The following is a 20962-nucleotide window of genomic DNA, read 5'->3' as shown; positions in this document are numbered from 1 at the left end:
GTAGGCAATTTTCTCCAAGGACAAAGGTCAAAACCAGTGTTGTCCAGGGGGGTAGAACCCTTCAAAACAGGCAGAGAAATGTTCTCTGCATTCTGGGTTCCTACAAGTGAAGAATGGGAGGGTGTTTTAATGCATGTCACAGAAATATGGGAAGTGGCCTCTACGTTCTTGGGAAAGAGGGATCTTAAGCCTGCTTTAAATCCTGTGTCTAGTGTGTCTCACACTATTTCCTGGAATAAGTGGGAAGAGAATGCTGTTCTTCAGCTCTTGCGTTCAGAGAGGACTGAACTCCTGTTGTTGATAAGAAGCCTTTTAACCCTAATCCAGTGGCCAGCTAATACCAGCTCCTTGGAACTTGGGCTCTGTATTTGCCAGAGTTGTTGGTTGTGGCCAACAATTGCAATCTTTCTCTCTCCCTAGACAGTAACAGAAAAGGAAACTGAAGTTAGAAATCTCCAGGAGCAGATAATGCAGCTACAGGCAGAACTGGCCCGTTTCCATCAAGATCTACAAGAGAAGACTACTCAAGAAGAGCAGCTCAGGCAACAGATCACCGAGAAGGAAGAGAAAACTAGGAAGACCTTGCTTGCAGCCAAGCAGAAAATTGCACAGTTAGCTGGTATTATAATTGTTTTTTCTGTCCTTAGAGATTTTTGATTATTTCTATGGAAAAACCTTTAGACAGGATGCTTGTGAAATATGGCCTGCTTCATATTTTACTGAAAAGTGTTTTCTAGGCTAGATGCTGCAGGAATTGTTCTAAAGTTTGAAATTGAATTCCTCCAGGGATGCTAGAGGTACATAACTAGCTGTGTACACTGGACATAGAAAAAGTTTTGCTTACTTTTGGCCAGCCAACATGATAACCCCCATTTTTGATCCTTCTGTTGATTAGAGCAGATTGGCCCTAGTAACAGCTTGGGTAATTCTCCCCTTCCCTAAATGTACAGGTGCAAAACACATTGTCTCCTCTGTTTTTAAATGTCACTGAGAGGAATGATGGTGTAAGAGCTTGCAGAAAACATCGTGTTCTTTTGGGACTACTTGTTTAAGTTTTTTATTTATCCATATTTATTATATATTTTTCTACCTTTGGTTTCTTTTTTTTTAATTGCAATTAAATAGAAAAATGGCATAATTGCCTCCCAGATTTCCTCTTGTAGCTTAACATTTTTAGGATTTCAGAACACTTCAGTGACCTGGTAAAACACCCAGGCATTCAGTGTGCAGATTCAGCGAGGCTGAACCCTTTCCTGTTCCACCAGGTACTAAGGAACAGCTCACAAAGGAAAATGAGGAGTGGAAGCAGAAGAGCAGCTCCTTGGAGGAGCAGAAGACGGAGCTGGAGGTGCGGATGAGCGCCCTGAAGTCCCAGTACGAGGGGCGGATCTGCCGCCTGGAGAGGGAGCTCCGGGAGCAGCAGGAGAGGCACCACGAGCAGCGGGACGAGCCCCCGGAGTCCACAAACAAGGTACAAAAAGTCCTGACAGGCAGCCCTGGGACAGCAGCCAGGCCACCAGTGCCTAGCCTGGACTCAGGTGCCACCGTGCCCTGCTCTTGGAAATACACAGGCTGGTTTCAGGAAGGATTCAGAACTTAATTTAAATTCCCTGCCCTAATCAGAATTCCCAGTGCCAACAAGCAGGCAGTTCTGTCATTTGCTGTGAATCAGCCAAGGAGCTGTTCACACTCTGCCCTCTATCTTTTGTGTTTTACCGATGCATTCAGTATAACAGGTTCATGTCTCAAAGCTTCAGAAAATACCTGAGCAATTACGAAATTGTATTCCAGCCTTGGTATGGCTAGTATGATTTGGTTTGGGGAATTTGCCATAATTATGGAGTCTGCTCAGGTAAATGCCCAGCAAACATTTCTCTCACAGACTTGTTAGCAAAGTGCTGAAGTGTTTTCCTTGTTGCCTGCTCTGTTTCATGTGTACATGACATGATCTTTCTGTTCCTTACCTAATAGGTCCCGGAACAGCAGAGGCAAATCTCACTCAAGTCTACTCCAGCTTCAGGTGAAAGAGGAATGTGAGTTCAAGGGCTTTGCAGAGTTTCTGTGGTTGATATTTCTTGGCTTTATCACAACTGGGAAGATACTGATTGACATAATACATTCCTCCTCAGCTACGTGTAATCAATAGAGCTTTTAAGCTGTAAACTGCCGTATTAACCACCAGGAACATGGTATCTGGGAAACATGGAAGATTTTTTAAAATGTTTTCAGACTTCAAGATTTTTGAAGTTGATTGTTAACTTTGATAATATAATTTTGATTGTTAACTAGCCTTTTTGGTTTTGGGAAGGATCTTCCTTGTGCAAGAATGAGAAATGGACTGAACAGATAACTCTAATGACAGATAAAATAGTCAAACGCCTAAGCTTTGAAATGGGAAATGTTGCTGTGAGTTGGGATAACAAACTCCCTCTCAGCTGTTAAAACTGCATCCTTTAGACAGCAAGGCTTTCAAAAATGTCTCCACAAATTTGGCTGCCCCTTGTCTCAGCCAAGAGATGCTGTTGCTCTGTATTGAGTGAATCAGTTTTGATGTAAGGTGTGTTACTCACTGTAATAAAAGTCCCAGCACAGCCAACAGTACGAACATTTTGATGTAGATTCCTACTTGATTACCTTGGAAGAAATCTGTCAGTCCTCCAAGATGGATAAAATGGTATTGATGGCGTAGTATGTCTCTCTTCTTTCAGCTATAAAAAGTTTGGAAGACAATTCCTTATGCTGTTGTCAGGCTTTTAAATGTAAAAGCTTTAAGAAAGAGTGCTTCTGGCTATGAGAATATATTTGTTATTTTTAAAATCTGCTTTCTGTACCGTGATGAAACCAATGTCCTGTTTTTCAGTGCCAGCACTTCAGATCCCCCAACAGCAAACATTAAACCAACTCCTGTTGTGTCAACTCCCAGTAAAGTGACTGCTGCTGCCATAGCTGGGAATAAGTCTACTCCAAGGGCCAGCATCCGTCCAATGGTGACTCCAGCCACAGTCACCAATCCCACCACTACCCCCACAGCCACAGTTATGCCAACAACACAGGTGGAGACTCAGGAAGGTGAGCTTTTGATTGTAGTACAAGGATCCTCGGTACTCAAAAGTGCTACCTTTTTGCCTTGAAATGGTGGTGGTAGTAAGTTTGGAAGGGCCTCCCGGTGTCATTGTCCCTGCACGTCTTGGAGTGTTGCGCTTGCATGACCATTCTACTTGCAGCAAAGTTGGCGCTTCCTCAGCTGGAGATGTGCATAACATTAATTCATCTGCAAAGCACTGCTTGTGCTTGTTGAGGGCAGCCTGAGAGGGAGAATGTGAGCCGTGCTGGATGAGTGAAGACCCTGACTGTGCTGCTGTTTGCCTTCCAGCCATGCAGTCGGAGGGACCCGTGGAGCACGTCCCAGTGTTCGGGAGCGCCAGCGGCTCCGTGCGCTCCACCAGCCCCAACGTGCAGACTTCCCTGGCCCAGCCCATCCTGACTGTGCAGCAGCAGACACAGGCCACTGCATTTGTTCAGCCCACCCAGCAAAGCCACGCTCAGATGGAGCCTGCAGCTCAGGAGCCAGCCGCTGCCATCCTGGAGGTGGTGCAGAGCTCCCAGATAGAGAGGCCCTCCACCTCCACAGCCGTGTTTGGCACAGGTTGGTGTCATTTGGTAGGCCTGCTTTGCTCAACAGTTCCCTGTAAGTAGCTCCAGTTAGACCCTTGGCAAACCAGGCCTCACTTCAGTGCGTGCCTTTTCTCCCTCCCTTAGTTTACTGCACGTTTTAAGAACTTTGGAAGTTAGGCTTCCTTCCTGAACTGTCAGAAATGGGGCCTCTGAAATGCTGTTGGCACTGCATTCCTTAAGGTAGAAAGAAAATGAAACTTTGTGTTTGTCTTATTCAGAGCAGCTTTAGAGTTTAGTACATTAAACCTCGCTGGCTCTCTTTCGTGGCACTGTGAGCAAGGTTCATTTTAGGAGCCATGAGTAAGCTACTTAAGCTTGAATTTAAAACAGAGGCGGTACTCTAAAGCTACTCACTGTATTTCACTGTTGCACATCTGTTTGTCCTATGCAGTGTAAATAGAATATTTGTTCCCCAAAAGAACCATTTCTGCAAACTGTTGGGGTTTTCTGTTTGCATCTGAAACTCTGTTAAATTTTTAGGTGTACTTGTCCAAAGCAAAGATGTTGGAAGAAATAGTTGAGTTGTACCCTGAGGCTTATAGTTAGGGTCAGTTAAGTTGTGAAGAAAGGCCTGAGAGCTTAAGACTTGTAACTAAAGGGGTTGATGTTTTCATGGCCTAGGAAACAGCTCACTGTGATTTTGATTGTTGTCATTCAGTGCAGAAATAGAGGTGATCTTCAGAGGAAAATACCAAAGCTTTTGATTTCTGGTTTGTACATATGTTGTTCTGAAAATAACTGAGAGGCTTTGAAGTTTCAGCTACCCCCAGTTCCTCGCTGTCTAAACGCTCCCGAGAGGAAGAGGAGGACAACACCGTGGAGAACTCGGACCAGATCTCTGAGGAAACAGTGGATGCACCTCCTTCAAAGAAACTGAGAATCATGCAGAGAGTTGGACCTGAGGTTTGCACAAACATGAAGTTCTACTACTTCATCTATCCCTTTGTAGGATTTTAATGGGAAGAGCAAATGTGTTACTTCAGAGCAAATCAGTGAATTCTTAATTGACTTTCTAATCTCTTGGGGAGGAAACAGTTATATTTGGATATCTAAAAAGGCAGAGGTTAAACCAGTTAGAATGAATGACGTAAATCTTAACCTGTAGGATGGAAGAGAGAGGGCCATATTCTAGGATTGAGGAGGAAGAAGTTCAAACTTCTTTCAGTGTGGTTTGGAAGATCTTTATCCACAGTAATTCTGGACAAACAGTGTATTTGAGGAGATGGGAAGCAAAGATGAGTTGCTAGAAAAGCCTACAGAAGATGCATGTGAATGCTGGTGTGAGGGATTTGGGATGTGCTGTGAAAAAGGGATGAAATTGAGACAGAACCTCACAGCAGGCCACTCATGAACAGTGTTAAGGAAGCCAAAGATGTTTTATTAACTCTGTGCCAGAGGGATGTTCATAACAGGAAAAGGGCAGGATTGTGTAAGAACATTATCACTTAAGAATCTGGGAGGCTGGAGTTAGAATGGGAAACTTTGATGATTCATTTCTTGTCCTGAAAAAATTGCGGGATGCTGAGGTCCAGTGGACTGGGGAAGTTGTATTTCTCCAGGGCAGGGAAGTGAGGTTCTTGATAAAAGCATTGCTAAGGAAGGGGGAGAAAATGCTGCCCATAATCTTTGTGGGAAAAGATAATTTTTTTTTTTTTTTTTTATAACAAGTAAAATAAAATCTCAAACATGTTTAGGGCTAATGATGTGTTTTAAATGAGAAAAATATTTTTTCTTCCAGGAGGAAGTGACAGCAGAAGAGAGCACTGATGGAGAGGTGGAGGCACAAACATACAATCAAGACTCACAAGACTCCATTGGAGAAGTAAGCATATTTGAAAAGCCCACATCTTCAGCAGAAATAGCCATCTGCCCCCCAAACTCTCAGTATATTTGGAAGTGAAATCGCAAATGGAATCCTGCAAGTTTAAGTGGTCTCCTCCATGGAAACCACTTAAAATGTTTTAAAGTTTAGACTTGCACTGTTCAGTCACTAAGTCACCTATCACATTCTTTCTTGTCCTTTCCTCTGGTCAGTTTTTGAGGAACAGCAATAACTGTTTGTCCTCTGAGCATCAGAGTTGGGTTCTCTTGCTGTTGTACATGGTGCATTTAATTTTGTTTGTTCTGGTGATTGCCTTTGGTCTTTGGCAGGGTGTGACCCAGGGGGAGTACGCTGCCATGGAGGACAGCGAGGAGACTTCCCAGTCTATCCCAATAGATCTTGGATCCCTTCAGTCAGACCAACAAAACACCACTTCATCTCAGGATGGCCAGTCCAAGAGAGATGATGTCATTGTAATTGATAGTGATGATGAAGATGATGATGAAGAAAATGAAGGGGAGCAGGAAGTATGTATTACCATGGAATTCCTTTATGATTTTGCCTTTCATCAACTGTAAAACTCACCAGGCAGGACTAATTTAATCAAACTATTTCTGACTGTGTAAGTGGTCTGTATTTACATTGCCTGAATCTGCAGTGTTTTAAAGCTACCTGCTAATTCACCTTTAATTTTTCTTTTACCTTCCTTTATCTGAACCCTCAGGCTTTTCCATCTTCTTTCCTACCCTTGTCCTGTTGAAGAAGGAGACAGGGAGTGTCTGGGTGGGTGTTGATCTGTGCACCACATCCAGCCTATTCCACTCCCCTTTCTGCACTTCCCTAAGGCTCTTTTGTTGTCTCATCACAGGATTATGACGATGAGGAAGAGGAGGATGAGGATGATGATGAAGACACGGGGATGGGAGATGAAGGTGACGACAGCAATGAAGGAACTGGTAGTGCTGATGGCAATGATGGATATGAAGCAGACGATGCTGAGGTGAGATTTGTACCTTTCTTTTATAGCCTGTTAAATTTCTTGCAACAAATTGGTGCTGTAATGCACAGATGTGAATGCTCGGAAGAGAAAATCTTGGTGTGAATTCATCCCCAAAAGTGGAGACTGCTACTGGGTGATAGTAATTTCTTGTAACTGGTGTTTTCACAAGAAAAATCAACTTGGAATTTTTAAGAGGGCTGAATGAAAATACAAAGCACAGCAGCCAGCAGCAAATACTGTGGTTGCAAAGCTGGTGACGCTTTTCAAGAGCTGGTTATTTCACTGTCTGTTGTTATTAAATGATGGTGGCTACATTGTTCAGGTTTGTGTATGCACAGGTACTCAAAACTTCTGAAATCTCATACAGTTGAGAATATGTTTACCTAATGCTATAGATATGTACAGAAATCTTTTAAGATTGTCATATATTTGACTTCGTTTACTTTCTGAATACTTTTGTACTGCTTTTATAGTCTCTTTACAACCTATAATTTGTTTAGTCATACCCTGTTTATGTGGGGTTTTAGGGTGCTGATGGTACAGATCCTGGAACAGAGACTGAGGAGAGCATGGGAGGAGCTGAAAGCAACCAAAGGGCAGCAGATTCCCAAAACAGTGGTATAGTTATTCCATGTTTTTTCACAGTCTGGGTATGTAGGGGGAGGGAAATGTAGAGGCTATTTTCCATGTGTAAAAATCTCCACTTAAAAGTAAAATTATAAGTGAAATACTAAAGGCCATTTCAACCTGCAATGTGGATTCTTTTGAAATGTTCTTTTCTGGATTTATTCTAAATTCCATTGAAAATCCTGCAAGCTGTGGTTGCTGTGGAAGCTGAATGGCTCCATGGATTAATCTGTCTCTAAATCAGCACCTTAATAGTTAATGCTTGGTTTCAGTGCTGCTGTTGTAGCTGACTGAAGTCCTCTTTAAATGGTTTTAAATAACAATACTGGGCTGTCCCCAGGCTTGCAAGGGAAGAAAGGTGTTAATTCGTGGCAGAATTGGAAGATTTGCCTTCATGTTTTCAACGTGGTTCCTAAGGTTTCCCCCTGTGTATTTGTGTTGTAGGAGAAGGTAGCACAAGTGCTGCAGAGTCCACGTTTCCCCACGAGAGCCCGAGGGAGCAGCAGCCGTCATCGGCATCCGAGCGCCAGGGCCCACGGCCCCCGCAGTCCCCAAGGAGGCCACCGCACCCTCTGCCCCCACGGCTCACCATCCACGCCCCTCCCCAGGAGCTGGGGCCCCCAGTGCAGGTACAAACCAGCTCCAACACCTCAGAAGACTTTGAAAAAAATTACTGTATGGTTTCTTATAAATAAAATCCATTGGGGAAAAAAGTTGCCAGCTGTTCAGCACCCTAGAAATGGTAGCTGAGCAAAGTGACTTAATGTCTGGACAGGGAACATATAAATCCATCCCAAGTGCCTTACTGCTTCTTATCTTGGAATTCTTACTATATTATACCAGTGCTATGTCAGTCAGGGGCTGATGATATTTTCACTAAAAAAGCTTTTCTTGACCAGGTTGTAGCTCACATTGGAAGGTTTTTATGAGTCTCTTCCCCAATGTAGATGGGGCAAAGGAATGCTGCCATTTATTTTCCAAGTTAAACCTTTCACAGTCAGTGCCTGACCCATGAGTATGCTTTGTTGAAGACCTGTAAATTTTGTAAATTTTTTGTAAATTTTGTAAATTAAAAACAGGAATTCTTCAAACATATCCTGACTGAAACGATCCTTTACCATTAACTTGGGCTGAGACTTGGGATCACAATATTTCTGTGTGCCAGTTTTCTGTATTCGGTAGAGACTTGAGTAGAATGTTACTGTCACTTGCCCAGAATATACACATTGTACCCCAGAGGGTGGTGGGGCACTGAACAGGCTCCCCAGGGAGCCTGCTCATGGCCCCAAGACTGCCAGAGCTCCAGGAGTGTTTGGACAGCGCTCTCAGGCTCTTCCTGGATTTCTTGGGGCTGTCCTGCATGCAGGGGTTGTTCTTGATGATCCTTGTGGGTCCCTTCCAGCGCAGGATATTCTGTGATTTCATGATGATTGCTATATTTGCTCAATTAGCTGCTGCCCTTGGCTCTGACTGAATGCTTGTATGTTGTTAGAATTATGGGACCACATTTACACTACTTCCCTCTTTTCTTTCCCATAAAGAGAATCCAGATGACTCGAAGACAGTCGGTGGGGCGAGGACTTCAGCTGACCCCTGGGATAGGTGGAATGGTGAGTGTATCAAAATCTACTACTAAAGACCTGCTTTGAGGGAACATTCCTAATTCTTGGGGTTTATTTTGGTTGTTAAAGAAGCCTGGCTGCTGATTTCAGGGGGGGATGGTTTCTGTAGTCTTGCAGAAAATATCCTACTCCTGTTAATTCCTGTGTTAATGGAAGGCAAGGACTAGAAAACTCCCAGGAAGTAAAAGACTTCAAAAGAGGCTCAATTGGTTTTGTTTAAGGTGGTTTTACTTGTTTTTAGAGTCAGTCACAGTGGCTATGTTGCTGGAAAAAGTCATGCTGGGTTCAGGCTCATCCTAAAGGAACAAGGCTAGTTTATGCTGTCCCATCAGCTAATTTTGAACCCTTTATTCAGCTGTATTTGGCAGAACAAATGCAGGTTCAGTGAGAGAAAAGAGACTGACTGACTAAAGTACCTTTTGTGAGATCAAAGGCATCAGCTTTTCATGTCGGAAATTAAACAAGAATTTTGTCAGAGCTAAATCTGTCTTTGTTTTGCTGGACTGTGTGGAAAAATCAGCCTGTATCTCAGCTGGTAAAAACTGGAAATACATTGTAGGCTCTCATATCAGTCTCTTTTTTTCCAGCAGCAGCACTTCTTTGATGATGAGGACAGAACAGTTCCAAGCACACCAACTCTTGTAGTTCCACATCGTACAGATGGATTTGCAGAAGCCATTCAGTAAGTAGTGTGAAAAGAAAAAGGAAAAAAAAAAGGCTTTTCTCTATTCTTTATTTGTTTTATTTCTATTTTCCAGTGGAATGAAAATAAATTTACATTAAATGAACTTGTGATTGGAGTAACATGCTAGGTAGTAGGATGGATAACTGCATGTGCAGATAAGTAATTATTGTTTGAATTGTGTGTCATATAACTGATCAGCAAATTAGGAAGTGAATAATCTCCAGTGTATTGTAACTTGGTGATCTAAGAAGACATTAAACAAACAAAAAAATGTTATATCTGATTTCCTTCCTCATTCTTCCTCTCTCCCCATTAATACTGCCAATAAAAGTAGGAAAAGTTAGCTCCATTTTTGCTTTGGGATGTTCTGGACATGTCCAGCAATCCACTTAAAATTCTGAGAGTTCATAGAACGGATAAGTAAAGAATGTTCTCATCAGGAGTGTTCTACTGATTTTGAATGCATTCCCAATAATTTGAGAAGCTAATTGCTGTTTATTTAGCAGTAGCTCAGCTGATTTTTATGGTCAGTATTAGTTCATTTTGTCTCATGCATGATTTGTTCTCTTGGTCAGAAAGTTCTTCCCCCCTACCCCCATCTTTGGGGAATTTGCAGAATTCCTTAAGTCTGTATTTTGCCAGTTCCCCCCAGGTAGCTGGAGTTCCTCGGTTCAGATTTGGGCCCCCTGAAGATATGCCACAAACCAGCTCCAGTCACTCTGATCTTGGGCAGCTGGCATCACAAGGAGGTAAAGTAGTTCTGGGCTCTCTTTTCCACGGGTCTTTGAGTGAAAAAGAGATAATTCAGTCAACAAAACACAATTCTGCTTCAGGAAATTGTTGAAGTGTGGAAACCTGCAACTCATAAATAATTGTCAGCAGAGAAAGAATAACAGAAAGTGAGAAGGTGTTTTCTTCAAACTGCTACATTTTTAGTTGTGTTAGGATTTTGAAATTGAATGAAATATTGAAGGAATGGTTTTTAACTTCAATTTTACTGTTGGTTGTAGCTTCCCTGTAGTGAAACAATAGGGGAAAACAGCAAATGCAAAGAAATCTTTGGGCTATATCCTTACCTGCTCAGAGATGGCCAAGCTGTTGTGCTTGTTGTTGGTCTGAATCTGTCCCTTTCCCTGGCATCCCTGTTGGCATGGAACACAGGCTGTTCTCTGGAGACAGCTCACAGCAAAATAATGGCATAAGGCAAGGATGAAAGTTAAAAAACAAGCAGTAATATTTTCATCAAGGTTTTACCTTCCAATAAATTACGACCAGCTCTGACAGTAAGTCAAAACAAAATAACAAAAATCTGCTTAAATACAAGTGGCTGGATTTCATCAAGTGTTCAGAGGGAAGACATCAGTTAATCCTTTTTTTTTAGCTGCTTATTTGGATAGATTGTCACTGGAACTTTGTGTTGCAGGTTTAGGGATGTATGAAACCCCACTGTTCCTTGCCCACGAGGAGGAATCAGGGGGTCGTAGTGTCCCCACAACACCATTACAAGTAGCAGCACCAGGTAAGAGGCAGGGGTTTGCAGAGCAAAGCAGGGAATAATTCCCCATGATTATGCCTCAGGAGCACAGGGCAGCCTGTCCCCGAGCTGCCTGTCCCGGGCAGGGGCTCTGTGGGCAGGGGCTGAGGCTGCCTGTGCTCCCCGCAGTGACGGTGTTCACAGAGAGCGCCTCGGCCGACGCCTCGGAGCACGCGTCCCAGTCCGTGCCCATGGTCACCACCTCCACTGGCAGCCTGTCCACCACCACCGAGCCCGGCGCCGGCGACGATGCCGATGAGGTCTTCGCAGAGGCGGAGTCTGAAGGGTAAAGCACCACTGTTTTGGTTTTGGTAGCGCTTCTGGCATGTTCATTGTCACTCAGGGGCAGCTCAGACAGCGTTTGGTAATGGTGTTTTCTGCTGATTTTCTCCTTGGGATTTAACAAAGTTAATATAAAAGTCACCAAAAAAAAAAATTACATTTTTTAAGAATGCAGAGGAGTCTGCAGTAGTCAAATACTGATGGCAAGACATGGGTTGAAGGATCAGTTTGCAGAATAAAGACTAAGGTATTCCTGTGTAATACAGAAAATCACGCTTCATGCAAAGCACACATATATGGCTAAGTCACCCAGTCAAGACAGTGCATGTACAAAAGATGAAGCATCAGGGTGGAATAAGGAGTTCTTACTGAATTTTGTAGACAAATAATTTTGTCTTTTGCTTTACAAGTGCAACTTTTAATATTTATAATAATTGCTGTATGTTGAATTATGATGAAGTAAAGATCCAAAAGGGGATAGTTTATAATTTTATGCTGTATTTTACTTTTGATTTTCATTGAATCTCTATGTTCCAAGACAGGGGTTTTTTTCCTGAGCTTTTTGAAACTATGTAAATACACTTCCATGCTTCTCCTCCCACTCCTTCCCTTCTAGCATTACTTCAGAAGCAGGTCTAGAAATCGATAGCCAGCAAGAAGAAGAATCTGTTCAAGCATCTGATGAGTCAGATCTTCCTTCAACTAGTCAGGATCCTCCTTCAAGTTCATCTGCAGGTACAGGATAATCAGCAAAAGCAGTTCATACCTTTTCATTAAGAGTGGGAATTCCTTTGTCCGGCATCATGGCTGGTAGCCAGGATATACAAAATAAGATAAAACTGTTAAAATCACAGACTCATAGAATGGTTTGGGGTGGAAGGGACCTCAAAGCCCATCCAATCCCACCCCTGCCATGGGCAGGCTCACCTTCCACTAGCCCAGGGTGCTCCAAGCCCTGCACGGCCTGGCTTTGGACACTTCCAGGGATCCAGGGGCAGCCACAGCTCTGGGCAACCTGTGCCAGGGCCTCCCCACTCTCTCAGGGAGCAATTCCTTCCCAATATCCCATCTAACCCTGCCCTCTGGCAGTGGGAAGCTATTCCCCCTTCTCCTGTCCTTACAGGCCATTGTCCCAAGTCCCTCTCCAGTTCTCCTGTAGCCCCTTTAGTTACTGGAAGGGGCTCTGAGGTCTGCCCAGATTCTCTTAGAGCAAGGTCATATTTTGATGCTTATAAATCCTTTGGTACTTCAGCAAACCATTTTTCCTTGGACTACAGTAACAGGAGTAGGCCAAGTGAAATAACGCTTCAGGGAGCAAATGTTACTGATACTTTAGTGATTTATCCACTGGCATATTTGATGTCAGCTTTAAAAATATTTTTAATTAAATTGTGAAACAACAATAAGTTAATCTCTATTGAGTTATCAATTGACCCCCTTGTATAGATAGCAAAAGAAGTCCCAAACTTACTTGTTTTGAAGCTTTTATTTATATTGGAGGAGAGGTCAATGAAATAAGGAGGCACCTTCATCATTCTAAAGTAAAGCAAGCATAACACATACAAAAACATGGAAAGATGAAGAGTGAGAATCTGGCAGGCACAGCCGCCCTTTCTGTCTCTCCCCACAGACACGAGCAGCACTCAGCCCAAGTCTCTTCGCCGTGTCCGGCTGCAGCCCCCGACGCTGAGGACAGGCGTGCGTGGCCGCCAGTTCAACAGGCAGAGGGGTAAGTGCTCCCGGCTGCTCCCAGCCAGCCTGCTGCAGACACAGCTCCAGCACCCCTCCTGTGGCCACCACCTCTGAAGCTGGCCTTGCTGGCAGATGTGGAGTGACACAGCAGCCCTGCCCTCGAGTTTGGCGTGTGAGCCTAAGAGCTCTAGTTTGGGTTTAGTGTGTTAGGTTGAGCAGGTTTCACACAGGAAAACTTCCTTCTGCAGTGGCACCTGGCTCTTACCAGTAGAGAGAAAGTAAAGGGCATTAGATCTTATACTTCAAAGTTTTAAAAGAAGGTTTTAAAAATCCTGTTAGGACAGCAGTTTATAAACTTCTGATTTTGGCATTAGAGCAATTTCCATTTAGTATATTAAAGGGTTCCAGTTATATCAATGTGTACTCATTGAAAAAAAGCTTTATTGGAAGTATTACAGTTTTTTTAGTGCAATAGAGTTAAACCATGACAAGAAATAGTTGTTTGCAACTTCTGTATTAAGAAAAAGCCTTAGATGGATTTTATTCTGTTTTGCATTATTTTAACATTGTAGATGACTCAATATTAGCATTGAAATATAGGTCAGCTGGTATTTTAAGGGGAAAAAAATAAGGAGGTGGGACTAGGATAGATTTTCTTCCATGTGTCACCATTTTTTTTAATAACAAAAAGGCAGGGACTAACTGATTTCAGGTGTAGTAGGAATCCTCTGCTCATTGGTTTGGCTCAGGATCACAAGTCACCCCCAGCCTTTTGCATGACCCAGGTGACATGTACATGTGTCACCAGGCTTAGGGGAGAGAGAGGAGCTTGAACTGTGTCAGAAAGGAACCACTCCACTGCCCTGACAATTCCTTAGGGAAGGATGAAGTATCATATGTTTACACTAATGCACTTGTTTTCTTTCCCTGCACAGGTGTAACTCATGCCATGGGAGGCAGAGGAGGCCTGAACAGAGGAAACATTAGTTAAATTAATTGTAAAGTACTTCCAGCTGTGTATACAAAGTGCCAGTTTGCCTGTGGTTGCTTAGTGTAATGAAGTCAGAGCTTGAAGCAGCATTTCATACTTAGAGCTGTGTGCACACATTTCAATGTCTTTTATTAATAAAATTAGAAAAAATGTTGACATTCAAATGGCATCTTTTTTTAAACTCCTCTGCTGTGCATCACTTGCTGGGACAGTTGTACCAGTCTTTGGATACAGTCTTTCCTGTGAGAGCAGTAACAGGTCGTGCCATTCTTTTGCCAATATCCAAACTGTAGTACCGATCTGAAAGGAAGAGAGGTCAGGATTAAATTCCAGAAACTACATTTAATACATGGGAAGAATCCAGAAATTCAAGCCTGCATTTTAATGTCATTTAGGCCTGAACAACAGATTTTCCATTCCGTATAGGGAGCTGAGAGGCTCCAATAGTAAGTTTCTGTCCTTAGCTTTATTTTTCACATGTCCTGGGTTGCATTAAGTTTTATAGCACTGCTAATAATTAAATCTGTCCCAGGAGCAGTGTTCTTGTATTGCTAGAACACAAAAACAGTCTTAAGAATTTGGAAATCAAACAATCTAAATCCACAGCAATCTTGCACTCACTACAGAAGTGGGAAGTCCATGGTCTCTGAGTGTAAATGGGCCTGTGAGGCCGATTCCTCCAACATGAGGAATTGGATCTTACTGACGGGGACTTTAATATCCTGTATTTGGGTATGGCTTGTTCTTAGAGCTTTTATTTTCAGAAAAATCTGAGGAACGCTTATATGGGATCCTGGCTGGGGGAATGAGTCTACCTAATCTGGGATCATAAAAATAATTTTTTTTATCTAAGTCAAGTGGTTCATGTCCCTCCTTTTTGTGTTTTGTCAGAAACATAGTTCCATAGAAGCCAGTGAAAAACTATTGCTATGTAGTGATCCAAGGACTTCAGTCTATCATTAACATAATTCTTCACTTAAGTCACTTCACAAGGCTGAACTCCCTGGCAATCCATTCCCCAACTGGCTGCTTTGAACCTCCGTATTTCGGGGCTGCACATTGTCCTGTAACTACTGACTTTTAACAGAAACATCTCTTGATTATGGGCAACATTTTAATTCTCAGGACTTTTTAGTAGCGCTGAAAGTAGTACCACAAGCGATAACAGGAGCTTTTTTCTTCCCCACCCGTGTCTTTTGAGATCCAGTGATGTGCTTTAGCTTTACTTACTGTAAGAGAAGGCGTAGTAATCGTAACCATCGGGCTTGCTCTGGTTGGGCACGGAGAGAGTTGAGTGGACAACTTTGGGGAGCCCTCTCCAGTACGTTGTCATTTGGATTTCCTTGCGCAGAATGCCTGCAAGCAAAAGGAACCCTCCGTGAGGAGCTGTGGCACTGCTGCAGCTGTCATGGGACTGTGTCACCTACAGCCATTAAAACCTTTAAAAGTACTGTATTTAAAGAAACCAAACAATGTTGTGTCAGAACCTACAGAGGTGAAAGCAGCTGTCTAGGAGAACCTTAGTGACCACATTACCAGAGGGGTGGGGGTGGATCCTGACAGTGCGGATGACAGTTGGCATGCGCACGGCGCGCTGGAAGCGCCGCCTGATGACAACTCTGGGGACAAAGGCTGGGTATCTGATGGTGACCTGCGCCCTTCTTTGACACTTCTTGGCTGGTTCTTGTCTGTACACATACTGCTGGATGTTCCCATCTAAAACACATGTTTGGTTAGTTAGCTTAAAGAAAATAAATCAATAACCCCCCCCCAAAAACACCCAACCACCAGCTTGATCAGGTATGAAAATGTCACTATATTCATATCACACACTGGAAATCAGTAACAAATAACATTCTTGTAAGATAAGGAAATTACTTTAAAATAGAAATCAGAAATAGAGAAGGAAATTTCCATACATAGTTACGAACCAGCAAGATTAAAGCCTTCCCTTCCCTAATTGAGACTGAAATAGCTTTACCACCAGATAAAACTTATTTCAATGTTTAGCCACTAGAGTGCTGGATTCCTGGATTCTCACCCATACAGACCTGGTTTAAAATGCACTGAAAGACTTCCAAGTACTAACACAAATTTTTTTAAGCTTCAGGCTATTTTTGAGCACCTGGAGCACTGACATCACTTATGTTTCTCAGTTTGAAAGAAATAGGTCTTTGGGTCAAGAGAAACAGTTTTAGTCCTGACCAAGGCAATTCAAGCACCTTTTGATGTTCCCTGAACTTCAGGAATACGAGACATACCTCTTTTGATAAAATAAACAGATTCTGGTCTGTTGTTGTATCTTGCCACAGGGAGGGTTGCTACTATTCTCCCACTTAACCCTGCAAATCCAGTTGCGAGAGGTTTGGGATAGCCTTTATCCATAACACCATTAGTGAAGCGCCAGTACAGGGGACCCTGAGCAGTTAAGGGAAAAAAAAAAAAGAGCTTTAGAGGAAGCTAACTCTTGGTTATTGAACTGCAACAAAAACATGAAGAATAATCCATAAATAAACACTAGCACTTTGATAGCTACATTGAAAATCTGACTGGAATCACTCCTACGTCCATTTCAAATGGAATAAAACTACTACAACTTCATAAAATACCATCTTTGACAACCTTTGAGTTGGGCTAGAGTATCTTAGAAGCTAATTTTTAAGAGGGGTTACTGAACAAAGGGGTTTGCTTTCTAATCTCTTAAATTTGCATAGATATAACAAGCAGTTTGAATTCCAGGATTGAATGATTTATTGGGGAATTACTATGCAACAGCTTTAATGAGGCATGGGCACTTCATTATAATTTTTATTGCAGGTTGGGAAGCATACTGGGAACAAGTTTAGGCAATTTTTTCCCTGATATCCAATCTAAGCCTCCCCTGGCACAGCTTGTGGCCGTTCCCTCTCCTCCTGTCCCTGTTCCCTGGGAGCAGAGCCCGACCCCCCCGGCTGCCCCCTCCTGTCAGGGACTTGTGCAGAGCCACAAGGTCCCCCCTGAGCCTCCTTTGCTCCAGGCTGAGCCTCCCCAGCTGCTCATCAGCCTCGCCCCATCCCGCCGGCCGGGACCGCTCCCACCTTGATGAAGAAGGTTTTCCCATCGCAGTTGCACCTGGAGAAGACGGAGTCGATGGGTGAGGGGATGCCCCAGCCGTCGCTGATCCGGCGGGGGTTGGTGGTCGGCGGGGCCCGGCCGTTCAGCAGCCAGTAATAGTGACCTGCGGGGAAAAGGCGTGAGGGGCGCCGGGGACAGCACGTCCTGCCCCGGGGATAGCGACGGGACAGCGCCGTCGTGCCTCGGGGACGCGGCTGAGCCGAGCCCGTGAGAGATCTGGCGGGGCGGGCTCTGGGCTCGGGAGAGTTTCGCGAGGGGTGAGGGCACCGAGGCGAGTGAGGGAGGAAAAAGGAGGAAGAGCGATGGGGCAGGTGAGGGAGAAGGAGGAGGTGAGGAGGGGAGCAAGGGTGGGTGAGAAAGAAGGAGAAAGTAAGAGAGGGGGGCAGAGCAGGTGAGGGAGGAGAAGGAGGCCGGGGCAGGTGAGGGTGAAGGACTGGGTCCGGGAAAGGTGAGGGATGAGGAGGGGGAGGCAGCGGTGGCGGTCAGGTCAGGGTGAAGGACTGGGTCCGAGAAAGGCGAGGGAGGAAGAGGAGGCGGCCAGGGCAGGTGAGGGTGAAGGACTGGGTCCGGGAAAGGTGAGGGAGGAGGGCAGGGGCCAGGGCCGGAGCCAGAGCCGGGGCAGGTGGAGGATGTTTGTAACAGTCTCACCTCGGAAGACGGCCAGGGTGCCATTGGGCAGAGCGACCATGCCGTCCGCTGGCTTCCCGCTGCACAGGTCCTTCTCGTCTTTCCTCTCTGCAAAACATAGCCAGGTGGGTTTGTTCAATGTTCCACAAGAACGGCCTTAGCTTTCCCCTTCGCCCCCGCCAGCGGGCCAGGGATTAATCCCTTGCCGGGGATGCGTTCTCGGGAAGTTCGGCTCTGGTGCTGTGGCCCCAGCAGTGCCGAGTGACCAGGTGTGGGTGTATTTGCTTATTGCCACCTAGGCACCTGTAATTGAGGAAAACACCTACAAACACCTCGTGTGCTACATCCCTCATAGACTTACCCCATGCTCTAGGATTTTATTTTTCCTTTAAGCTGTTTTAGTGGCTTCTCTTCCCTCTCATTATTTCTTAAAAAAAAAAAGCACTTACACTTTCTTTCAGTTAAATGTATATATGCAGTTAAATATAAAGGAAGGATTAATCTCTTTTACACTGAAATTCAAGTATTTTGCATCTAAACCACTAAGTTATCCCCCCAAAATATCTTTCAGTATACAATTGAAAAATTGCCCAAGAACCTGCAGGCTATATCTGATTAAAATAAATAGAGGGCATGAAAAATGCTGTGGCAAAAATCACAAACAAGAGACTTCTTGTCTCTCTTATATGACATTTTGAGTAGGTGGCTACAAAACACCAGGTTGGATACCATGAGTGAGGGTGGATATGCAGCCTGACTTCTAGCAATTTTTTCATGGAATTTAGAAATTTGTCATCTTCTTCCCTTGACTTTTTGTCTGTTTGCATCTTCTACAGTACTTACAGCAAATAATTTTCAGTAGGACCAATTACTGAAACTAATTAATTTAGATCATGTTCTAAACTACCTGGAGGATTTAACTAACTCCACAGCTGAGAACTGAGGTTTCAGTGTTAAGGACACTGGCAGCTGTGGTGCTGTGGTTGTGGCTGCCCATGGGATACTGCCGTGTTCCCACGAGTTATTGGTGCTTTTGTACCTGCTGGAATGCACTTACCTTGTGTTTCTCCAGGGAACACTGGCAGGTCCCCAACCTGTATTAAAGGCTTGTTTATCTCGGGCTCTTCTTTTGCTGGCAGAGTTTCGGGTTCGGTTGGGTGAGGCTCTTCTCTGGCCTCAGTGACCTCCTGGAAATGTATTGTTGGCTTGGATGTCCCATTAGACAAAAGATACATTTCTTCTATCGTGTCCTTTTTATCCCTTGTTGTGGTTTCTTTGGTAACTGTAGTTACCTCTTCTTTGTCAATACTAGGGGCCTTTTCAGTGACATCTTCCATTTCTTTTTCAGGTGTAGTGCCCATTTCTTTGATGGTTGTTACCTCTTTTTTACCAGCTGTTGTCATCTCCACAATAACACAAGCAGCACCTGGGCTATCTTTGTCTGCTGCTGGCCCAGCCTGCTCAGTTTCTGTAGTTGCCTCTTTTTCATTTAGTGTTACAGCCTCACTGGGTTGAGGAGTTGAATCTTCTTTGATGGTTGTTACCAGCACAGTGGGATTGGGCAAGGGAGCTGTGGCTGCTGTTGTTGAAGTCTTGGTGTCTGTAGAAGTTGTTTCTGATTCAGCTGCTGCAGTGGCAGGTTGCTTGGCCATAGGAGTTGTGTTTGGAATGTCATCCATACCTTTAGGAGAGTCACCTGGTTTAGCTGTTGTCATCATAGCTGTGAAAATGTCTTTAAGCAGAGTAGTTCTGTCTTTTTTGGGTGTTGTTGTCTCCTTGTTCTCAGTTGTGGTATCTGAAAGCATTGTGCCTACCCCAGCTGTGGGGGAGTCGTTACCAGCTGTTGTGGCGGCAGCATTGCCAGGAGCAGCTGTGGCTTTACTGGCAGTGCTATCGGCCTCAGGAGCTGCAGGGCTGGTCGGAGAGTCTGCATCTTCGGCTTTAGGGGTCGTAGGAGAGTCTGCCATCGTTGTAGGTTCTTCTGGGGTTGTCTCTTCAGGTTTTGGGGTGGTAGGAGAGTCAGCCAAGGTCGCTGGTTCGTCTCGGGTTGTCACCTCTGGTTTGGGTGTTGTTGGCTCCTCTGGGGTTGTCTCCTCTGGTTTGGGAGTTGTCAGCTCCTCTGGGGTTGTCTCCTCAGGTGTGGGGGTTGTCGGCTCCTCTGGGGTTGTCTCCTCAGGTGTGGGGGTGGTGGGCTCCTCTGGGGTTTTCTCCTCTGGTTTGGGTGTTGTCGGCTCCTCTGGGGTTGTCTCCTCAGGTGTGGCTGTTGTCGGCTCCTCTGGGGTTGTCTCCTCTGGTTTGGGAGTTGTTGGCTCCTCTGGGGTTGTCTCTTCTGGTTTGGGAGTTGTTGGCTTTTCTGGGGTTGTCTCTTCCGGTGTGGGTGTTGTGGGCTCCTCTAGGGTTATCTCTTCTGGCATGGGTGTTGTTGGCTCTTCTGGGGTTGTCTCCTCAGGTGTGGGAGTTGTTGGCTCCTCTGGGGTTGTCTCTTCTGGTTTGGGTGTTGTGGGCTCCTCTGGGGTTGTCTCCTCTGGTGTGGGGGTGGTTGGCTCCTCTGCGGTTGTCTCCTCAGGTGTGGGTGCTGTTGGCTCCTCTGGGGTTTTCCCCTCTGGTTTGGGTGTTGTCGGCTCCTCTGGGGTTGTCTCTTCTGGTTTAGGAGTTGTCGGCTCCTGCGGTTGTCTCCTCAGGTGTGGGTGCTGTTGGCTCCTCTGGGGTTTTCCCCTCTGGTTTGGGTGTTGTCGGCTCCTCTGGGGTTGTCTCTTCTGGTTTGGGTGTTGTCGGCTCCTCTGGGGTTGTCTCCTCAGGTTTGGGTGTTGTCTCCTCAGGTGTGGAGGTCATTGTTTCCTCTGGGGTTGTCCCCTCAGGTGTGGGGGTTGTCGGCTCTTCTGGGGTTGTCCCCTCTGGTATGGGAGTCGTCAGCTCCTCTGGGGTTGTCTCCTCAGGTGTGGGTGTTGTTGGCTCCTCTGGGGTTGTCCCCTCTGGTTTTGGTGTTGTCGGCTCTTCTGGGGTTGTTTCTTCTGGTGTGGGAGTCGTCGGCTCTTCTGGGGTTGTCTCTTCTGGTTTAGGTGTTGTCGGCGCCTCTGGGGTTGTCTCCTCTGGTTTGGGAGTTGTCGGCTCCTCTGGGGTTGTCTCCTCAGGTGTGGGTGTTGTTGGCTCCTCTGGGGTCGTCTCCTCAGGTGTGAGTGTTGTCGGCTCCTCTGGGGTTGTCTCCTCAGGTATGGGTGTTGTTGGCTCCTCTGGGGTTGTCTCCTCTGGTTTGGGGGTTGTCGGCTCCCCTGGGGGTGTTTCCTCCTGGTT

The 20962-nt window shown here is 45.0% G+C and overlaps 2 protein-coding genes across 2 annotated transcripts in view; one reads left to right on the top strand and one right to left on the bottom strand.

Annotated features, from left to right (window-relative positions):
* The window catches only part of TPR (translocated promoter region, nuclear basket protein), a 32550-nt gene extending 18456 nt beyond the window's left edge, over positions 1-14094 (top strand). The window contains 19 exon segments of the mRNA XM_008635413.2: positions 421-619; positions 1266-1471; positions 1972-2033; positions 2861-3069; positions 3374-3646; positions 4430-4578; positions 5414-5497; positions 5827-6024; positions 6366-6497; positions 7025-7115; positions 7569-7753; positions 8666-8734; positions 9334-9428; positions 10074-10180; positions 10855-10950; positions 11095-11251; positions 11864-11982; positions 12878-12976; positions 13875-14094. Coding sequence (XP_008633635.2) covers positions 421-619; positions 1266-1471; positions 1972-2033; positions 2861-3069; positions 3374-3646; positions 4430-4578; positions 5414-5497; positions 5827-6024; positions 6366-6497; positions 7025-7115; positions 7569-7753; positions 8666-8734; positions 9334-9428; positions 10074-10180; positions 10855-10950; positions 11095-11251; positions 11864-11982; positions 12878-12976; positions 13875-13930 — 2586 coding nt within the window. The 3' untranslated portion in view covers positions 13931-14094.
* PRG4 (proteoglycan 4) overlaps positions 14039-20962 on the bottom strand; it is an 18654-nt gene continuing 11730 nt past the window's right edge. The window contains 8 exon segments of the mRNA XM_017736453.1: positions 14039-14230; positions 15161-15286; positions 15467-15646; positions 16192-16348; positions 17008-17147; positions 17693-17779; positions 18729-20341; positions 20343-20956. Coding sequence (XP_017591942.1) covers positions 14127-14230; positions 15161-15286; positions 15467-15646; positions 16192-16348; positions 17008-17147; positions 17693-17779; positions 18729-20341; positions 20343-20956 — 3021 coding nt within the window. The 3' untranslated portion in view covers positions 14039-14126.

The sequence above is a fragment of the Corvus brachyrhynchos genome, unplaced genomic scaffold, assembly GCF_000691975.1.
Source record: "Corvus brachyrhynchos isolate BGI_N302 unplaced genomic scaffold, ASM69197v1 scaffold155, whole genome shotgun sequence".
Taxonomy (NCBI): Eukaryota; Metazoa; Chordata; class Aves; order Passeriformes; family Corvidae; genus Corvus; species Corvus brachyrhynchos.
The sequence above is the reverse complement of the archived record's forward strand: the minus strand, read 5'-3'. Positions and strand labels throughout refer to the sequence as shown.